The 15,824-nt window shown below is 55.8% G+C and overlaps 1 protein-coding gene across 2 annotated transcripts in view; it reads right to left on the reverse strand.

The window, feature by feature from the left end:
- Positions 1-2,256: 2,256 nt before the first annotated feature.
- The window catches only part of LOC117643692, a 118,574-nt gene continuing 105,006 nt past the window's right edge, over positions 2,257-15,824 (reverse strand). Inside the window, exons 2-6 of one of the 2 annotated variants that reach the window (XM_034382733.1) lie at positions 7,350-7,558; positions 6,724-6,859; positions 4,248-4,384; positions 3,811-4,117; positions 2,257-3,726 (exon numbers count right to left, since the gene is read on the reverse strand). In XM_034382733.1, the coding sequence (XP_034238624.1) occupies positions 3,635-3,726; positions 3,811-4,117; positions 4,248-4,384; positions 6,724-6,859; positions 7,350-7,558 (881 nt within the window). In that variant the 3' untranslated portion in view covers positions 2,257-3,634. The remainder of the gene's footprint in view (positions 3,727-3,810; positions 4,118-4,247; positions 4,385-6,723; positions 6,860-7,349; positions 7,559-15,824) is intronic. The other variant, XM_034382732.1, reaches the window with a different exon arrangement.

Consider the following 15,824-nt stretch of genomic DNA (forward strand, 5'->3'; position numbering starts at 1 on the left):
TCCCGACGACACTGAATAGGAAATGTAAAATTGTGTAGAGCCCAATTTTTTTTCCCCCTAAACAGCCTAGATTGCTTTTTGCACGGCTGGGGTTGTGAAGTGTCTGAGATCTGGAGCGTGCTAAGAAGTTGGTAGAAGGAATACAACCTAGAAATAACAGAGGACGCATTAGTTTCAAAATCTCCTGTATTTTGAAACTCCACAAAATTTTACAGGTTTTTTTTGGGTTACACATTTTACACATTGATTGCATAGTTTTGAATAATGATTCTAGTGTACTGTGAAAACAAACAAACAAACCTCATTCTTTTACTGAAAGCAACTTCCTTAAGTGCCTCATGACAAGAACAAAAGAAATTGATGAAGAGTGTGTGAACCTGTATGCTTTGTGCTACAGAAAGCAGCCTCATCTGTCTCGAGAGTGTCATTTCAGGTGCGGATTCAGGGAGGGGAGGGGGACGGGACTTTAGTGACATCGCACCCCTCAACCCGTTTCTGGATCCGCGCCTGATCAGTTTCCTATTCCAGTAAGAGAAAGAAAAGGGTATTTGAATACATGACATGATTGTTTAAATTAATTATACGAAAGCTGTGTTTTAAAGGAAGATTTTCAGTGCACTTGTTTTTTTTTCTGCTTTGCTCAAATAGACTGAGAGAGGAGCCTCCTTTCTCCTCATTTACATTAAACAATATGCCATTACAAAACCGATGGACAGAAGTAAACTAATTCAAAATACAACATCTTATATCTAAAATGACTTAGACAAAGGATCCAAGCAAGACTTAATAGTTCTACAGCTTAACAATTTAAAATTATTTTCATGAAAGAAAATATTCTCCTTTACAGGAGTTGATAGTTGATTTCTACCAAAAAGAACTCAAGACGATAAAAATGAAAACATTGCTTTTGACCAATACCAATTCAAATAGAAATTTTGTAAAAGTTTTAAGTTCTTTTTTACAGCTTCAATCCATACAAAAAATGTTACTGAAATGAAAAGATGATGTCGAAACAGAATACAGTAGTTTGATTCTCAAGATGAAAAAAATAATATCACAACCTATTTAAAATTATAAAATAAGGATTCAAGAGAGGGAGAGGCAAAATGTGACCTCATGTAATTTAATTCAATTTTACATAGTTTGCACAGCTCCTATTGTGTGCCAAAACAACCAAAGAACCTTGAGGACCTTGAGGGAGCTCGGACTAATGTGTTTAAAATTCTGTCTTGTTGGCAATACCGAGACGTCACATATGAATGACGCATTTAAAAAAACATTTTGGTTCAGGGATACAATGTAAAAGTACGTTCCGTACAGAAAAACAAACAAACAGTTTTGAGTATTATGTACAACAATTGAATTACCTAATAAAGCTTATATCCATCAATAGAATATTTTTGTTGATCATTATTAAAAATAAATAAAGCAAGGATTTTTCTCATTTACAATACACATACGTAATTTTGTACACTAACGACTAGGTCTAAGATTAATTACTTAGGAAACCTTTGGCTTTGTGTAATTTCCATAGTTTTTCTAAAGAAATACAGACATCACACAGTGACTTAACAAGTATTGGAATGATGATGAAGGGAGACAATTCGAAGCTGTAGACAAACTAAGACTGTAGAATGCTGCAGTCATCTCTAGGTGAAGTCCTGAAAACAGTGGCATCTAGCAAAGGGGTGAGGTCTTGCCAAAAAGTCTGCTCCAAAAGGCGCATACCTGAATGTTTGTCCCCTGCCACTGCTCACCATTGCTTGAAAAAAAAAACACAAGAACATAACGTTCCTAGGATAAATATTAGCAAGAACAGTGTATTGATGAATTTTCCTCAATACCTCCTGGTCAATGATAAGCTTATTTAAATAGTTTTGCATAAAGTTGGACCCTTATGCACCAATAAACATTCCACAACTGCATTGAACCACATGCAAGATAATCTGCAGAATAATTTTGCCCTCCGATCACTCATTCAATCTTTCTAAATCTTCACAGCACAGAGACAACACTAACCGAAATCCTTCAGATCCAGAACAACACAACATATAAATCCAAGAATCCATTATGACCCTGAAAAGTCTCATTGTATTAATTGTGACGATGTCTGTATGAGTGTATACTAACGACAAATAAAGAATCTGAATCTGAAGAATGAACTCTTATTTTGTTATGGAGGGAAGCTACTCTCAAGGGATACTACCAACAAAACATGTTTATAGGACCCATTAAGCACAGAAAAATACAGAAAAGTTCTCATGTGAGTAAAGGATTAACTTAAAAAACAAAGTCAAATCCACAAAACACTATTCACAAATAAAAAGAAAAACATTGCAATAGAAGGTTCTTTAAACAGTGATTTCTGCAAAGATGACTAATCTTCAATAAGACATCTTGTAATAAATTATAGACAACTTACGACTATCCTTTTCCACATTTCTTTAACCCGATCCTTCAGCATACTTTTCACAGACAAGATTAGAAATAAAAGGAAGCACACATAAGAACAATTTCTCAAATGAAATTATTACTTGACGATAAAAAATAAATGTATCATATTTGCTATGAATGTTATTGACCACACTATATATACATATCCACACTTTTTCTCCTCCAATAATTTGCATAAACTACAGTACTTATTATATACGAATCACAATGAAGAAATTAACTTCTGTTCTTACTGGCTGAGCAAAGCACGGAGTGCCAGAATCCGGTGATAACATTTTGAGTGGTTTGCTAGGGCCAAGTTTGGGGGCCTTCCTAATGGATCAACTTCATAACGCATCCCCAATACTTACAAAAGGACGTCCATTTACAAAAACGAAAAATACTGAGAGAGGTTTTGCTTGATAAAGTTGAAAGAGACAGTTCAAAATATTATTGACAAGGGAGCCCTTTGAGGGTAAAAAGGAAAAGAAAGAAAATAACAAACAGCCTCCATTTTCCATTAAAAACAAAAACAAACAAAACTATCTAACTTTAATTTTAACACCAATAAAAGACCACCTTTGAAAAAGTGGAGGCTAATTCACAAGGTAATTCAATAGTTATATAATATGCATTGAAATAAAATATGTTACAACGGGTCAAAAACAGTCAGTCTTCAGAGCAAATTATGTTAAAATATATAATAAAATGTTTTTTACTGTTATGGAGAGGGAATAGGTAAGATAGCATCCAGCAATAATTTTCCATTCTTCTCACTCACTTCCCTCACTTACTCTAAAATTCAATCAGTCCACTTTTAAACTTACCTAGAACATCAATCTTACTAACACAGCATTTGCACGAGTTGCGCACACACTGACTTGTCGCAATTAAATATTCACAGATAAAAAGTTAAAATTGTTTAAAGACAACAAGACTCCTATCAGAACGAAGCAAAACTCCCAGTAATATGTACAAAAACGATACTTTGGCAACTGACGTGGAGCTTCGTTCTATGAGCGACAACCCTGCCGAGTGGCAGCACGTCGTTTCGGAGAGAAGCCCGGCGCGAAGGAGGGCGGCAGGGCGGCAGCGCGCAGGGCGCCACCAGGACGACGTAGCCCTGACGGTGTCCTGGGCGACGACGGCGTCCTGGGCGGACCACGCCGCCCCGCCGTCTGCGGCCGCCTAGTGCGGGCGTCTAGTTGACGAGGCACGCGACCACGAGGACGACGACGACCATCAACATGCTGAGGCCCCTCAGGGGGGTGATAACGGGACTCACTCCCGCTCCTGAAACAATGATACAGTGAGCATTTTCACAGTGGAGTCACAGTGGAGCCACGCACAGAGGAAGGCCGGAGAGGCACGACTCACCCGCCAGCACGGAGGACTCGGCGTAGTGCTTGTAGTGCTTGTCGTCCACCTCGTTCTCCCGGTTGCGGTTCTTGTTGGGGCCCCGGGACTCCAGAGCGGGCGGACGGGGCTGCTTCTCCTCCAGGAAGGACTGCACGTCCTCCTGCCGGTACACGGCGTGCAGCGTGGCCACGCAGCGCAGAGACATCTCCCCGGTGTCCTGGAAGTGGTGCGGCAGGACGCGGAAACTCAGGTTGAGGATGGACGTCTCCAGGGACTCCAGCACGTTTTTCTCGAAGTAGGGACCCTTGAGGTGGGAGCGCGGCACCTGGAAGGAAAACAAACCGATTTTGCAACACAGACCCGCAGTCCTGCCTCCTTGTAACGTGTCCGACACTTCTTCCCTTTGACTTTTGACCCAGACATGTGCCTGTCGTAAGAGCGTGGTTGAAACTTACCTGCATGTCGTTGATGTACCAGACGAGGTCGGCGGCAGGGTACGAGTCACTGGAGGTGCAGTTGATGTTGACCTCCTCGCCGACGTGGAAGCGGTCGCGGACAGTGCCCGAAATGACAGGCGGTCCGGAGGGAACTTCTGGGGACAGGACAGTCAGACCTTCATTCATGGCGGAAACTAGTTTGCACGTCAGCGTTTTCCGCGTCGACTCAACCAGACTCGAAAATCACACAAACTACTGAGCTACACTAGGTTGAAACTTGAGCTCGGAGGAAATGACAAACAAAACAGATAGATTTTTATCGCTCGTTCTATGCTGACCCAGGGAAAACTTGGTTGGATCAACAAACGAGTGAAAAAGGCGACGATTTCCCTCCCCTGTAAAGTTCCCAGCCTGCGGCAGACGGTCGTCGCGACGGTTTTCGGATGCAGCGGACATTAAAAGTGCAGCACGGCGCCTGCATGCAGCCCCCCCGGCATGCAGCAAGACGCAAGACGCCCTTGACACCAGGACGTCGTTCAACTCGGAGGCAAGACGGATGAAAGCGAGAGCCCAGCGTCAGCCGCGCAAGAACTCCGTTCAAACTTTGCTCATACTGAACGCGCCGACACTGCAGAGTCGGCCCTGCAGCCCCTTCTCCTTCCCTCCCGAGGCAGCCCAGCCAGGGCGACCCAAACCAGAAACCAACACCCTCCGTCCTGGCGGTCCTGGCTCGGTCCTGGACGCCAGTTTCTGCGGGCCCTATTGTGACTCCCCTCCCCCTGCCCCTCCCCGCACTCAAACTCTACTTAAACCAGTTTTCCTTTTCTTTTTTCTTCCCACCGGGGAGGGCATGCTGTTGCTGGCGGCCCTGGCGGCCCTGGCGGCGGGGAAGGGGCAGCAGGCTGCAGGCATGTTAGCTTGGCCTTCTTTGGGTTAGGTCGTGGCGCGGAGGGGCGCGCCCGGTATGGCGCGGCGCGGCCAGGCGCGGCTTGCGCAGTGTGGTGGGGACGGACGCCGCCAGTGTAGGCACCACGAGCACCTCGGCGCACGGCGGGCCGGCCCGGCCGCCAGGGGCGCTGCTGTCGCTGCTGTCGCCGCTGTCACGGCCGCTGCAGACTGACCCGAGAGTCGTTTTCGTCGCTCTGTCTCTCTCGCACCTACAAGGGACGCTCATCAGTGCGAGAGAGACAGAGCGACGACAACGACCCTCGGAATCAGTGTGCTGCCCCGCCGAACGCCGTCGCGCAAGTTGCGTGTATGGCAGCCTTAAACGCCCCGCAGCCCTCCAGGCCCTCCAGCCGACTCGTTTACAAAACATGCATATTTATAGGCAGCCGTGTAGGCACGCCAGGCCAACTTTGGGGCGCGCACAATTCAAAACTTGATTACGTAAAGCAAAGCAGTCGAATTTCCCATTTGCCGCCCCCGCCGAGGAGGAGCATCTTACGAGCCAATGAGCTCTGCCTTGCCGGCGCTGCCTCGCTTGCTTGCTGCCTCGCCGGCGCTTCAAACACCGCCTTTATTCCTTACTGCCGCGTTGCCGCGTTGCCGCCTTGCCGCGTCTCCTCGCTTCCAGGAATGCTGACTATATTCCCCGGGCCATTGAAACCCGATCGGCTCCCCGGGTGTCCAATCAGACTCGGCGTCGCTCACCACGCCTCGACAGTCGGCACGGCACGCAACGGCACGGCACGGCCACGGCAAGGCCGCGGCACGACGCGGATCGGGTTCTCCTAAAGTGGCCTCCGAGTGGACAGGGTCCGGGTCGAGGGTTCGAATCTCCATACCCCTTGGCTCGTTTTGGGCATTCAACAGTTTCAACAGAAAGGAAGCGGGATACTTTCATCCCTGATTGCGGACACGTTCAAATTCGGCGTTTTTCTTTCTAAACAGCTGCTCGGTTTGGAGGCAGAGCATCTCAGCTGCTTCCGTGAACCGTTGCTGGAGCCCGCGCGCCACCGAGCGCGCCGCCCACTTCGGGCCTCATTCAGGAGCTCACGACGGACAACACACGTGCTCTAGTCCAAACAAACAAAAAGGACTTTAAAACTCCCATGTGGAATAGCGGTTTACAGTGTAGTTGGAAATAAGTGCGGTGGCCGTCCGGTGACTTACGGTGCAGGGCGCGCATTTTGTCCCCGCGCTGCTCGCTGCCTCACTGCTCCGCGGGCATTGAGGCAAGGGACCCAATCCCATTTCGGGCTGTCTGTCGTTGTCTGGGCGCGACACGGCGCCGCGCGGAGGCACGCCGCGCCACGCACGCCGGTCCTAATTCCATTAGAAGGCTAACGTTCGTGGAATCCTGGCCGTAGGATCGGGCGCAGGGATCGCGAGCCGTGCAGGATCAGCACGGGACAGGGACAGGGTGGCCAGCAAATCCAGGCATGCAGGGCTTTAATCTTACTTAAGCAGGCCGCAAGCGAAGGTTGGGTGCCCCCCGACCAAACCACCACCCCCACCCCACCCCCTTTCCCACACCCAACACGTTACCCACCAACAATGGACATTTCCGCGGACTCGGAGGCTGTCTTAAAGTCCGGCCCCTCCCCGGAGATCTCGCATTTGAAGCGGCCAGTGGTGAGCCTGCTGACGTCGCGCAGAACCAGGTGTGTTTGGTTGGACAGCACCATCTGGAATCAGGAAGAAAATGGTCATCAGCGGCCCGAGAGGCCCGAGAGGGGCCAACGCGCAGTAATGCGAAGCGAGTTCCTCTCTGCCGGAATCAAGAACGCATTTTGAGAGATAGTCGTCCCCTCGTCTCGCTGGGGCTCGCTGTGCTAGCTGTGCTAGCTGGCCGGGGCCGTCCCTGATAGGGCGGGGCAATTCTCGTTGAAAAACTGCCCCCAAAGTGGACAAAAACAAAGTACAGAGCGCCATCTGGCGACCGGGCCGGGCGGGCTGGGCGGCCAGGCTCCAGGGACGCGCGGCGCGGCGGGCATGGCTTTTACAACACGTGGTCTTAACGCGGACGCGGTGTTGTGTCACTTGTTGAGAAAAGCGCTCCGCGAAAAAGGAGAGCAGCGGCGTTTTTATTCCCGAGACAAATAACTGACGGCCTTCACTCGCGTTTTCAAAAAATTATTTTTTGCAGTGTGCACGCAGTGCGCGCGAGATGCTTACGTCCACGTCGACCCCCGCCGTGTCGAAGTACTTCTTGGGGTTGCCGACCACGAAGGGCGCGAAGCGGAAGAACTCCCGGCCGTTCTTGAACCACTTGACGGTGTAGAGCGCGCTGCCCTCCAGGTCCTGGTGGCACACGAGGTGCGCCGGGGAGTGCGCCGCCACGTGGGAGGGCACGTGCAGGGCCGTCACCTTCACCGTCTCGGACGCTGCAACAACGAGGACAACACCGCGTCAAAGAAAAACACTCTCAAAGGACAACAAGCTCTCTCAAAGTCTCAGTCTCCTCGCTCAGAGTCGCTCTGTCTCTGTTTGTCTGCCCCCCCCTCTCTCTCTCCCGCACGTGCGCACCCAGCACGTGTGAGTGTAAGCGAGCGCAGCAGAAATCCCGAACGGCTTTGCCATCCCCAACTTAAATGCGATTGTGTCGAGCCTTGTCACCCCCCCCCCCTTCTTCCCACTCCCCCCTTTCCCACTTTTCCACTGGCAGCCGGTGAGTGAAACGACAATAATTCTTCATGAAGCATTGACACAGTCCTTGGGCCAAACTTAGGGCGGGGCGCGAGTGTGCCCCGCATTGCGGAGCAGCCCGGCGATCCGCCCTCATCTCGATATCTCGAACGCGTCGTCGAGGTGGGCGGAGCAGCCCGGCGATCCGCCTTCATCTCGATATCTCGAACGCGTCGCCGAGGTGGAGCCATGAAGTAGGGCTTTGTTACTGGAGTCCCGTCTCCCCAGCCGGGCCTGAAGCTCACTGCTCCGTTCCGCCGTCACAGCCTTCTGAGCGGCGGTGGAACGGCCCGGGGGATGGGGGGGTGGGACGGGAAGGGTGGGGGTGCCTGTCGTCTGCCGCCACGGCCCGTCAGCGACGTGTTGGGACTTGTCAGGACTAGGTTATGGGACCCCACGGCGAACCCAAACAATGCATTCATTTCATCAAAATCCAACAAAACAATAAAGTATAAATAAGTTTTTATTGTTGCTACTGTGTCATGAAACTAAAAAAATACGAACTTCATGACAAACTCAACATATATTTTGTCTATCAAATAAATTAGTCAAGTAGAGAAGCACCAGTTTGATGCACCAGTTTACTTGGTTCAGTTCACTTTTGAAACTGCAACTGACTCAGTATTGGCAAGGCACTTATTTGGAAGATAATGGTACAAAGGTTTCCTTCCACTGCATAGACATGATATTTGGAGCCAGGAAAGTGATTAACATCATGAAAATATATCACAGTACTACGCTCACGGATATGACACTGATGTACTTGGGTTAGCCAATAAAATAACACACAACACACTAGGGTTTCTTTTTGACTGAAATGGCTTCCCCAATACTTCCACGATTCCTTCGACGTACGCGGGGCCGTACAAAATTTCAGTTGAATTAGATATCTAAAAAATTATCTGCAGGGCCGCTGTTTGAACCTCTCGTCTGCTAGCGACGCCATGACACTCTGGGCCCGCCGTCCAACTCACGGCGCAGTGATCTTCAGGCCCGGCCGGGGAGACGGGACTCCAGTAACAAAGCCATTCTCTCATGGTGGAGCGCCAGGCCACTGGTGCAAGGCGCGGCGGTGCGCGCACGCCAAGGAAAGGGGTGGGTTTCCGCGGAAACATCGTTGCAAGTCGACACTGCACTGCGGCGCCCAAGAAAAAAGAATAAATTTGCCTATAAGGGCGACGAAAAAAGACAACAAATTGCATCGCCGTTCTCGAAGCCAGCAAAGGCCAGCAGCGGCACCACCGCAGACAGCCCGATGATCAAAAGACGGTCGTGCAGCTAGGAGCTGGGAGCAGCTGGAAGCTGGATCGGATGGCAGGGGATGGCTTCTGGTTAGGCGGCCAGGGCCAGCGGGGCGGGGCGGCGCCTGCACCTTGCTGGACGCGTAGCAGACGCCGCCCGCCGCCTTTGAAAACAAATACTTTGGCAATATCCGTCCGAGGACCTCATCACTACGCTCCCCCACGCGCCGTCGAGGACCGCCAGGCCCCGCCAGGCCCCGCCAGGCCGTGGCGCCGTCAGGCCCAGCCGAGAAAAACGTGAGGGTCGTCTCGTTTTACGGTGCCGGGGAACTTGACCCGCCTGTGCCGCTTGGCAGCTCGGCAGCTTGGCAGTCACAGTCCAAGTTGGATCGCCCCGGGCCCATTCCAAGTGTCTCAAAATCGGGGCGCTGTGTGTGAGCTGCGCGAACGTCGCCATTCCTTGGGGGCGATATTCGCGCCATTCGCGCCGCCGTCGTGGAGCTGGCGTGGGAAAAAAGCGGCCCGCATCCGGCGCGAGGAGTGAAGGGCTGATAGACATCAGTTAAAAATTCACTGGTGCCGTACTGGCGTGCTACCGGCGCGGCGCGGCCAGCACACAGTGGGCCAGAAGACCGGTGGAGGCGGCCAAAACTCAAGACGCGTTTTGAGCTCCAGAGTCGCTAAATGGGACTCGAACCAAACGTGCGACCCCACCAATGGATTGCTCTCTGAACGAGGAATCCATTGGTGGGGTCACACGTTCGGTTCGAGTCCCATTTAGCGACGCTGGAGCTCAAAACGCGCCTAGAGTTTTGTCCGCCTCCACGGTCTTCTGGCCCACTGTGCAGCAGCCGCCAAGTCGGTCGTTTATCTCCTTTTTAGGCGTGTGCGATGGATTGCGAGGAGGCGACTGCCGGACGGAGACTAACACGGGCAGGTGCGGAAGGGGCGCCGCCATTCAGCCGCCATTCTTCAGCCCGCGTTTCTACACACTCCCCCCTGCCCCTCCCCCTCAAGCACAACACTCCCTGCTTTCCCAATAGCGAGCCCCTCCCCCCTTGGCTGGCACGACTCCAATCTGCTCTCGATACTCTGTTCCTGCTGTAACGAACACTGCACTGCGCGTTCCAGAGATGAGACGCCGCTGGAAAGAACGAAAAAAAAACTATATGCAGAGACCAACCCCTTCGTTCCCACTTTTAATATAAAAATGAAAGAAAAAATTGAACATTTTCAAACAGAGAAGGACGATTTACCACGGCGGAGGTGGCAACCAAACACCACGGAGCAGCGACAGGGTGGCACGCAGACGAGACGGCAAGGAAATCGACTTTCGAGAAATCGACTTTAAGAAGCTTTCACGGCCCCTCCGGAGGAAAGCCGAAAGCCGGCCAGTCGTCCGCGCGGATCCCTTAAAACCAAAAGGACCGAAAAGACAGACAGCGGGTCGCCGTGCTGGTCGTCGCATAATTTGGGCCAAGGCGGGGCGCGGCGAGCGAGGGCTCTACAAAAATGGACACGGCTCCGCGACGACAGAGGGCAAGCGACGTCCGATTCGCCCCCTGCCAACTCCGGTTTGACCCGCGCCCTCGGTGGGGGCTCGGCTGGCCTCGGCTAGCCCCCTCAAGGGGCCCCTCCCCCTCCCAATCCTCCGCGGACGGTGTGGCGCGGCCAACACAAACCCACCGCGCGACTCATTAAAACGGAACCGCGGCACCGCGGCCGCGAATCCCAACTTCGCCGTAAACGCGGCGGCGCGAGCTCCGAGCCGCCCCGAGCCGCGACCCCCGGGAACAAGAAGGTGGCCGAACAAGCTACACCGTCAAAGCCCCCCGTCAGACACCTCGTCGCCCTTTTCCACAGTGCGGCCGAAACGAACGTCGCGAGCGTCAAATAATTATGCCACACACGGCTGGCCAGCCACGCGGTTTCCGACCGCCGTTTTTCTCCCCCCCCCTCCTCGCCACGACTGCCGGCACGGCCTGCGCCCTGCGCCTACACCGTGATGTGATTTTCGGCCGCCTCCCGCGCACAGCCTGCCGTGCACCGCCCCGCTGCTCCGCGGCCCCGGCGACAGACAGACGCCCGAGTGATAAGCGAGTTTACCCCCCCCCCCTGTTGAGGCAACGTCATTTGTACCTCTCCAGCGGCAAAGCAGCGCAGCGCAGTAGCAGTGTCCCGGCGAGGACACAGGCAGCGTCACACCAACGGGGAATGCCAACGTTGCTTCCTTCCTTCATTTTTTCTTGGGGAAGGGGGAAGCGATTTGCTGGCACTGCTTCATTTAGGAGTGCAGCGGTCTACGAAATACTTGGCCGCGGCGATGAAACGACGGAACGGGCCGAGCGAGCTGAATCAGTGCGTCGCCTCGGACAGCCCGGCCGCCGTACAGTCTTGGCCACACGTGGCTGCCTATCACTGTATTTGCAGCTGGGAGGCCGATCGAATTAAAAAGTTCCAGGAGAGCCAGGGGCGCGGCGGCGTGGCACGTCCACGGCTAGATTTCATACAACGCCCCGGACGGGCGGACGGCTGGACAGCCGTAGCAGGCAGGTTCCGAGAGTCGCGCCCGTCACTCTGCCTCCCTCGCTCCTACACCCGCGAGTGCGGAGTGCGAGAGAGACAGCGCGTCGAGAGCGACTCTCAGCCCGCGGGTCAAAGTCTCATTACCACGCTTCACTCGGCCGGCTCGGCGACTCGGCGCACAGTGGGCCAGAAGACCGGTGGATGCGGCCAATACTCCGAACGTGTTTTGAGCTCCAGAGTCGCTAAATGGGACTCGAACCGGACGTGTGACCCCACCAATGGATTGCTCTCAGAACCAGGAATCCATTGGTGGGGTCACACGTTCGGTTCGAGTCCCATTTAGCGACTCTGGAGCTCAAAACGCGTCCAGAGTTTTGGCCGCCTCCGCCGGTCTTCTGGCCCACTGTGCGGGGGCCGAGGGACGCCTCCAGTCACCAGTCGCCACCCCTGCGGCCCGTCTTTAAACCAATTTTCGGCCGGCTGCCGTGGATCAATTTTTTTTTTCTCCGTTTGGGTGCGGTGGGCCCCAAGGGTGCCCCACGAGCCCCGCTCAGACCCACCACACGCGGAGTGAAATCACTGGGTACGAACGCAGTGGCGTGGCGTGGCGTGGCGAGGCGTGGCGAGGCGTGTGCGGGTGAATAGATGCCACCAATATACGTTGCCAGTGGCCACCGCCCGCCCCGCCCCGCCTCACCGCACCCCCACCCCGCCCCGCCCCGCCTCACCGCACCCCACCCCACCCCGCCCCGCCACAGCCATATTTCTCGACGCACAAAGGCGATCAAGTGTGGGCGAGATAGCTGATGCTATTTGTTGTTGTGCCCCTCGCCAGCGCCCTGTTTCTCTCGCACCCTTGCGGGACGCCCCACGAGTGCGAGAGAGACAGGGCGCCGACTACGGCCGCGCCGGGCCGCGCGCGCGGTGTGCCGCAAGCCCCCTCGCCTTCCCATGCGTGCCACGCAGTTTTAGGCGTGCTTGCGAGGGAATCGCATCGCCGGCACAATAATTGGGACCTGACATTTAGCGCGCAATTACCAAGACAAGAGCGCCAGGCGCTCTCACACCCACGCACGCACACACACCGTGCAAATGGCTTGAGTGGGGTGAGCATTACGCAGGAAATTAAGTGCAAACTGAAGAGCTACTACACCGGAAAAAGTAATCGCCGAAGCAAACGACGCTCCCTGGCGCCATTGTCTGAGTCACCGGTTCCGCCTCCCATCCTCAGCGAGCTGGCGGAACTAGCCCTGCTTCCCCGCAGCGTGTGTTGACTCCGGCTCAAGCACCTCGTCATCGCCGATGGTCCTCGACGGGGTCCTCGGCCTCGGACGAGGCTCGGCGAGCACGCCGGCCCCCAGGAGTCCGTCCAGGCCGTCCAGCCCACCGCGGGGTGTGACACGGCACTGTTGTAGCGGTCTCGAGGGGCCCAGGCGGCCAGCCAGGCGGCCAGCCAGGCGGCCAGCCAGGCGGGCAGCCAGCGAGCGACGTGCACGCCGTGGCCATGGCGCGGGCATGGCGCGGCCCATGACGCGCTTGACGGCCCATGACGTACACGGTCCATGGCGCCGCGCCACTCCCTTACACGCTTTCTCACCTAGGAGGGCCATCAGCATGAGCCACGCCAGGCGACTCCAAGCCCCACGTGGGCCAGGCCTGGGCTCGGCCTGGGCCAGGCCGCCGCCCAGACACGGACCCACCCATGCAAGGGAAGGAGGCCAGCCATGGCCATCCACCGTGGCAGACAGGCCAAGCAGGTCAGACTATGAATCCGAGGGCCCTTCTCGTCTCTCTCGCACTCATGGGGGTGCCCTGAGGCTGAGGAAAACGAGTCTACAGGCTACTGCTGTGTAATGACGCAGGAACGGTGCGATTACTGGAAGGCGCCACACTCCAGGAACTCCAGGGGGGGACGAGGGGAGGGGGAGGCGAGGGGGACCGAGGGGTGCGCGGCGGCCGAGGGTGGCGGCCGATGGTCCGGAACGGGCGGCCAAGTGAAGAGTTGACGAACATTATTAACTCCCAACCGGGAACCGCGGGGGGTCCGCGCGGGTCCGCGCCAGTGCACTGCGTCTAGACGAAACTCCCCAATAACATCCCCCTCGGCACGCCATTTATATGGAGTCATAACGGGTTCCGGGCGGCGAAAATGGCGGCAATTTTTAACACGGAACCGGAGGTTGTGTCGTGGCGGCTGGCGCGAGGCTGGCGGGCTGGCGGCGCGGGTTATCCCTCAAAGAGGCCGCGAGCATCCTTGACACATGTAAGTCCCTCGGTGTTCCAACACGCGCGGGGCCGTCGCGGCGCTGCCTCCGGCAGGCTGAGTCCGAGCAGCGCGTCGTCGCTCTCTCTCTCTCTCTCTCGCACCCCTGCGGCACGCCCCGCGAGAGCGACAGAGACAGGGCGACGAAACCGCAGTTCGGAGTCAGCCTGCAGCACGAGACCGTGACGGCGTCGAGGCCGCCGAGGAGGGCCCCCAGGTTGACTGGCGTACCGGGGCGGAGCGGGGCGGCGGCGCACCGCAGTCCACGGAAGTCGGCTGGCTGGCTGGCTTGCTGGCGGGTCGCTAAATTTAATAACGAAGCGAGAGAACTTGCGGAGAAAAGGAGGGGTTGGGGGACTGCCGCAACAACTTAAGAAGCACGCCAGGCTTCAGCCATCCTTCCTTGAAAACAACTTGGCGGCGTGCGGGCCGTGGGTGTGAAGCGTCCTGGACCAAGCAGGCCGCCCCGCCGCCCTGTCGCCAGGTCCAGGGCCTCGTCCAGGGCGTCGTCCAGGCCGTCGTCCAGGGCCTCGTCCAGGGCGTCGTCCAGGGCGTCGTCCAGGGCCTCGTCCAGGGCCTCGTCCAGGGCCTCGTCCAGGGCGCCATCGAGGGGCGGAAAGACAAATAAAAAGCTGGCCGATTGAAATGAACGCGCGGCCGGCGGATCGGCGAATGAACGCCGCGTGTCCCCAGCATCAGTCTCCCCGCTAGGCCCGCTAGGCTTGCTGTTTCAGCCGGTGTGTGAGTGGAGGGGGGGAGGGGGAGGAGTTATTGCAGCCTCTGTGTACGCGCCGTATACGCGCCACAACAGTACCGACCATTAGCTGGGGGAGACAAATGGCCTCCAGTCTCTGCCGGACTACGGCCGGACTACGGTCGGCCCGGCTCCGGGACCGCTCCACGCCGCTCTGCCGACAACCAGACTTGAGAGGTTGTCCGTTGAAAATGGGGAGACGGAGGGGGAGGGGGCACTAAACAGAGTAGGGTGTACGGCCGCGCAGCGCCGCGCACAGCTGAGACACCCAGGGGGGCCCTGCGGCCTGGCGGCCTGGTGTGCGCTTCCCAGCCCGCCTCGCCTCCGAGCGAGCGGTCCCGTGTCCAACGTGCGGAGGCTGGGCTGCAAGGCGGCAGGGCGGCAGGCCGGTGGGCTCAAGGAGGGTGATGGGCTGGACCTACGTGGGCCTAGCGGGCCGAGCGGCCGGGGCAGAGCAGCCTCAGGCGGAGCATTGAGGAGGGACGGACACGTATTAGAAACGCCCCAGGAAGACAAAGGCGAGGGAAAATGACGCCTCTCTCTCTCTCTCTCTCTCTCTCTCTCTCTCTCTCTCTCTCTCTCTCTCTCTCTCTCCCACATTTATTCTTGACGTGTCGGCGCCGCCGCTTGAACGCAGCCAGTCACTGAGCGTCACGGCAAGACGGCGAGACTCTGGAGGAAACGACTCGACTTAGCAGTGTGGCTGCTGGCGCTGCTGGCTGGCCGCGCGGGGTGCCGTGCGCAGACAGCGGCAACACAGCCGTGCCCCGGCCGTGCCTGCAAACAGCCATGTTTGGCTGATAAAGGGAACGAGACAAGGTCGGCACAAGACAAGGCAAGACTTCCCCCACGCCGCGCCGAGCTCCTCGCGCAGCGTCGCAGCGTCGCAAATCAGGTTTTCGTTGACCTGGAAAGAAAACATGCTTCATAACGACGAGTGTGCTCTGCCTGTCCGCCAATTAAACCCCCCGTCCACCCCGTCGTCGGGGGCCTCTCTTCCCCGTAGGCGGTGGTGCGCTGCTGAGAGGCCGCGGAAACGAACGCGGCGGACGCGGCCCCCGCACGCCAATCACTGCCGCCAAGCGCCTGGACGGCGTCCTGGACGACGTCCTGGACGGCGTCCTGCACGCCCACGGCCAGGCCGTGAGGCAGCGCGCGCCGCCCCCGCCGGACCGCGGCGC

Source organism: Thrips palmi, unplaced genomic scaffold (assembly GCF_012932325.1).
Source record: "Thrips palmi isolate BJ-2018 unplaced genomic scaffold, TpBJ-2018v1 HiC_scaffold_17, whole genome shotgun sequence".
Taxonomy (NCBI): domain Eukaryota; kingdom Metazoa; phylum Arthropoda; class Insecta; order Thysanoptera; family Thripidae; genus Thrips; species Thrips palmi.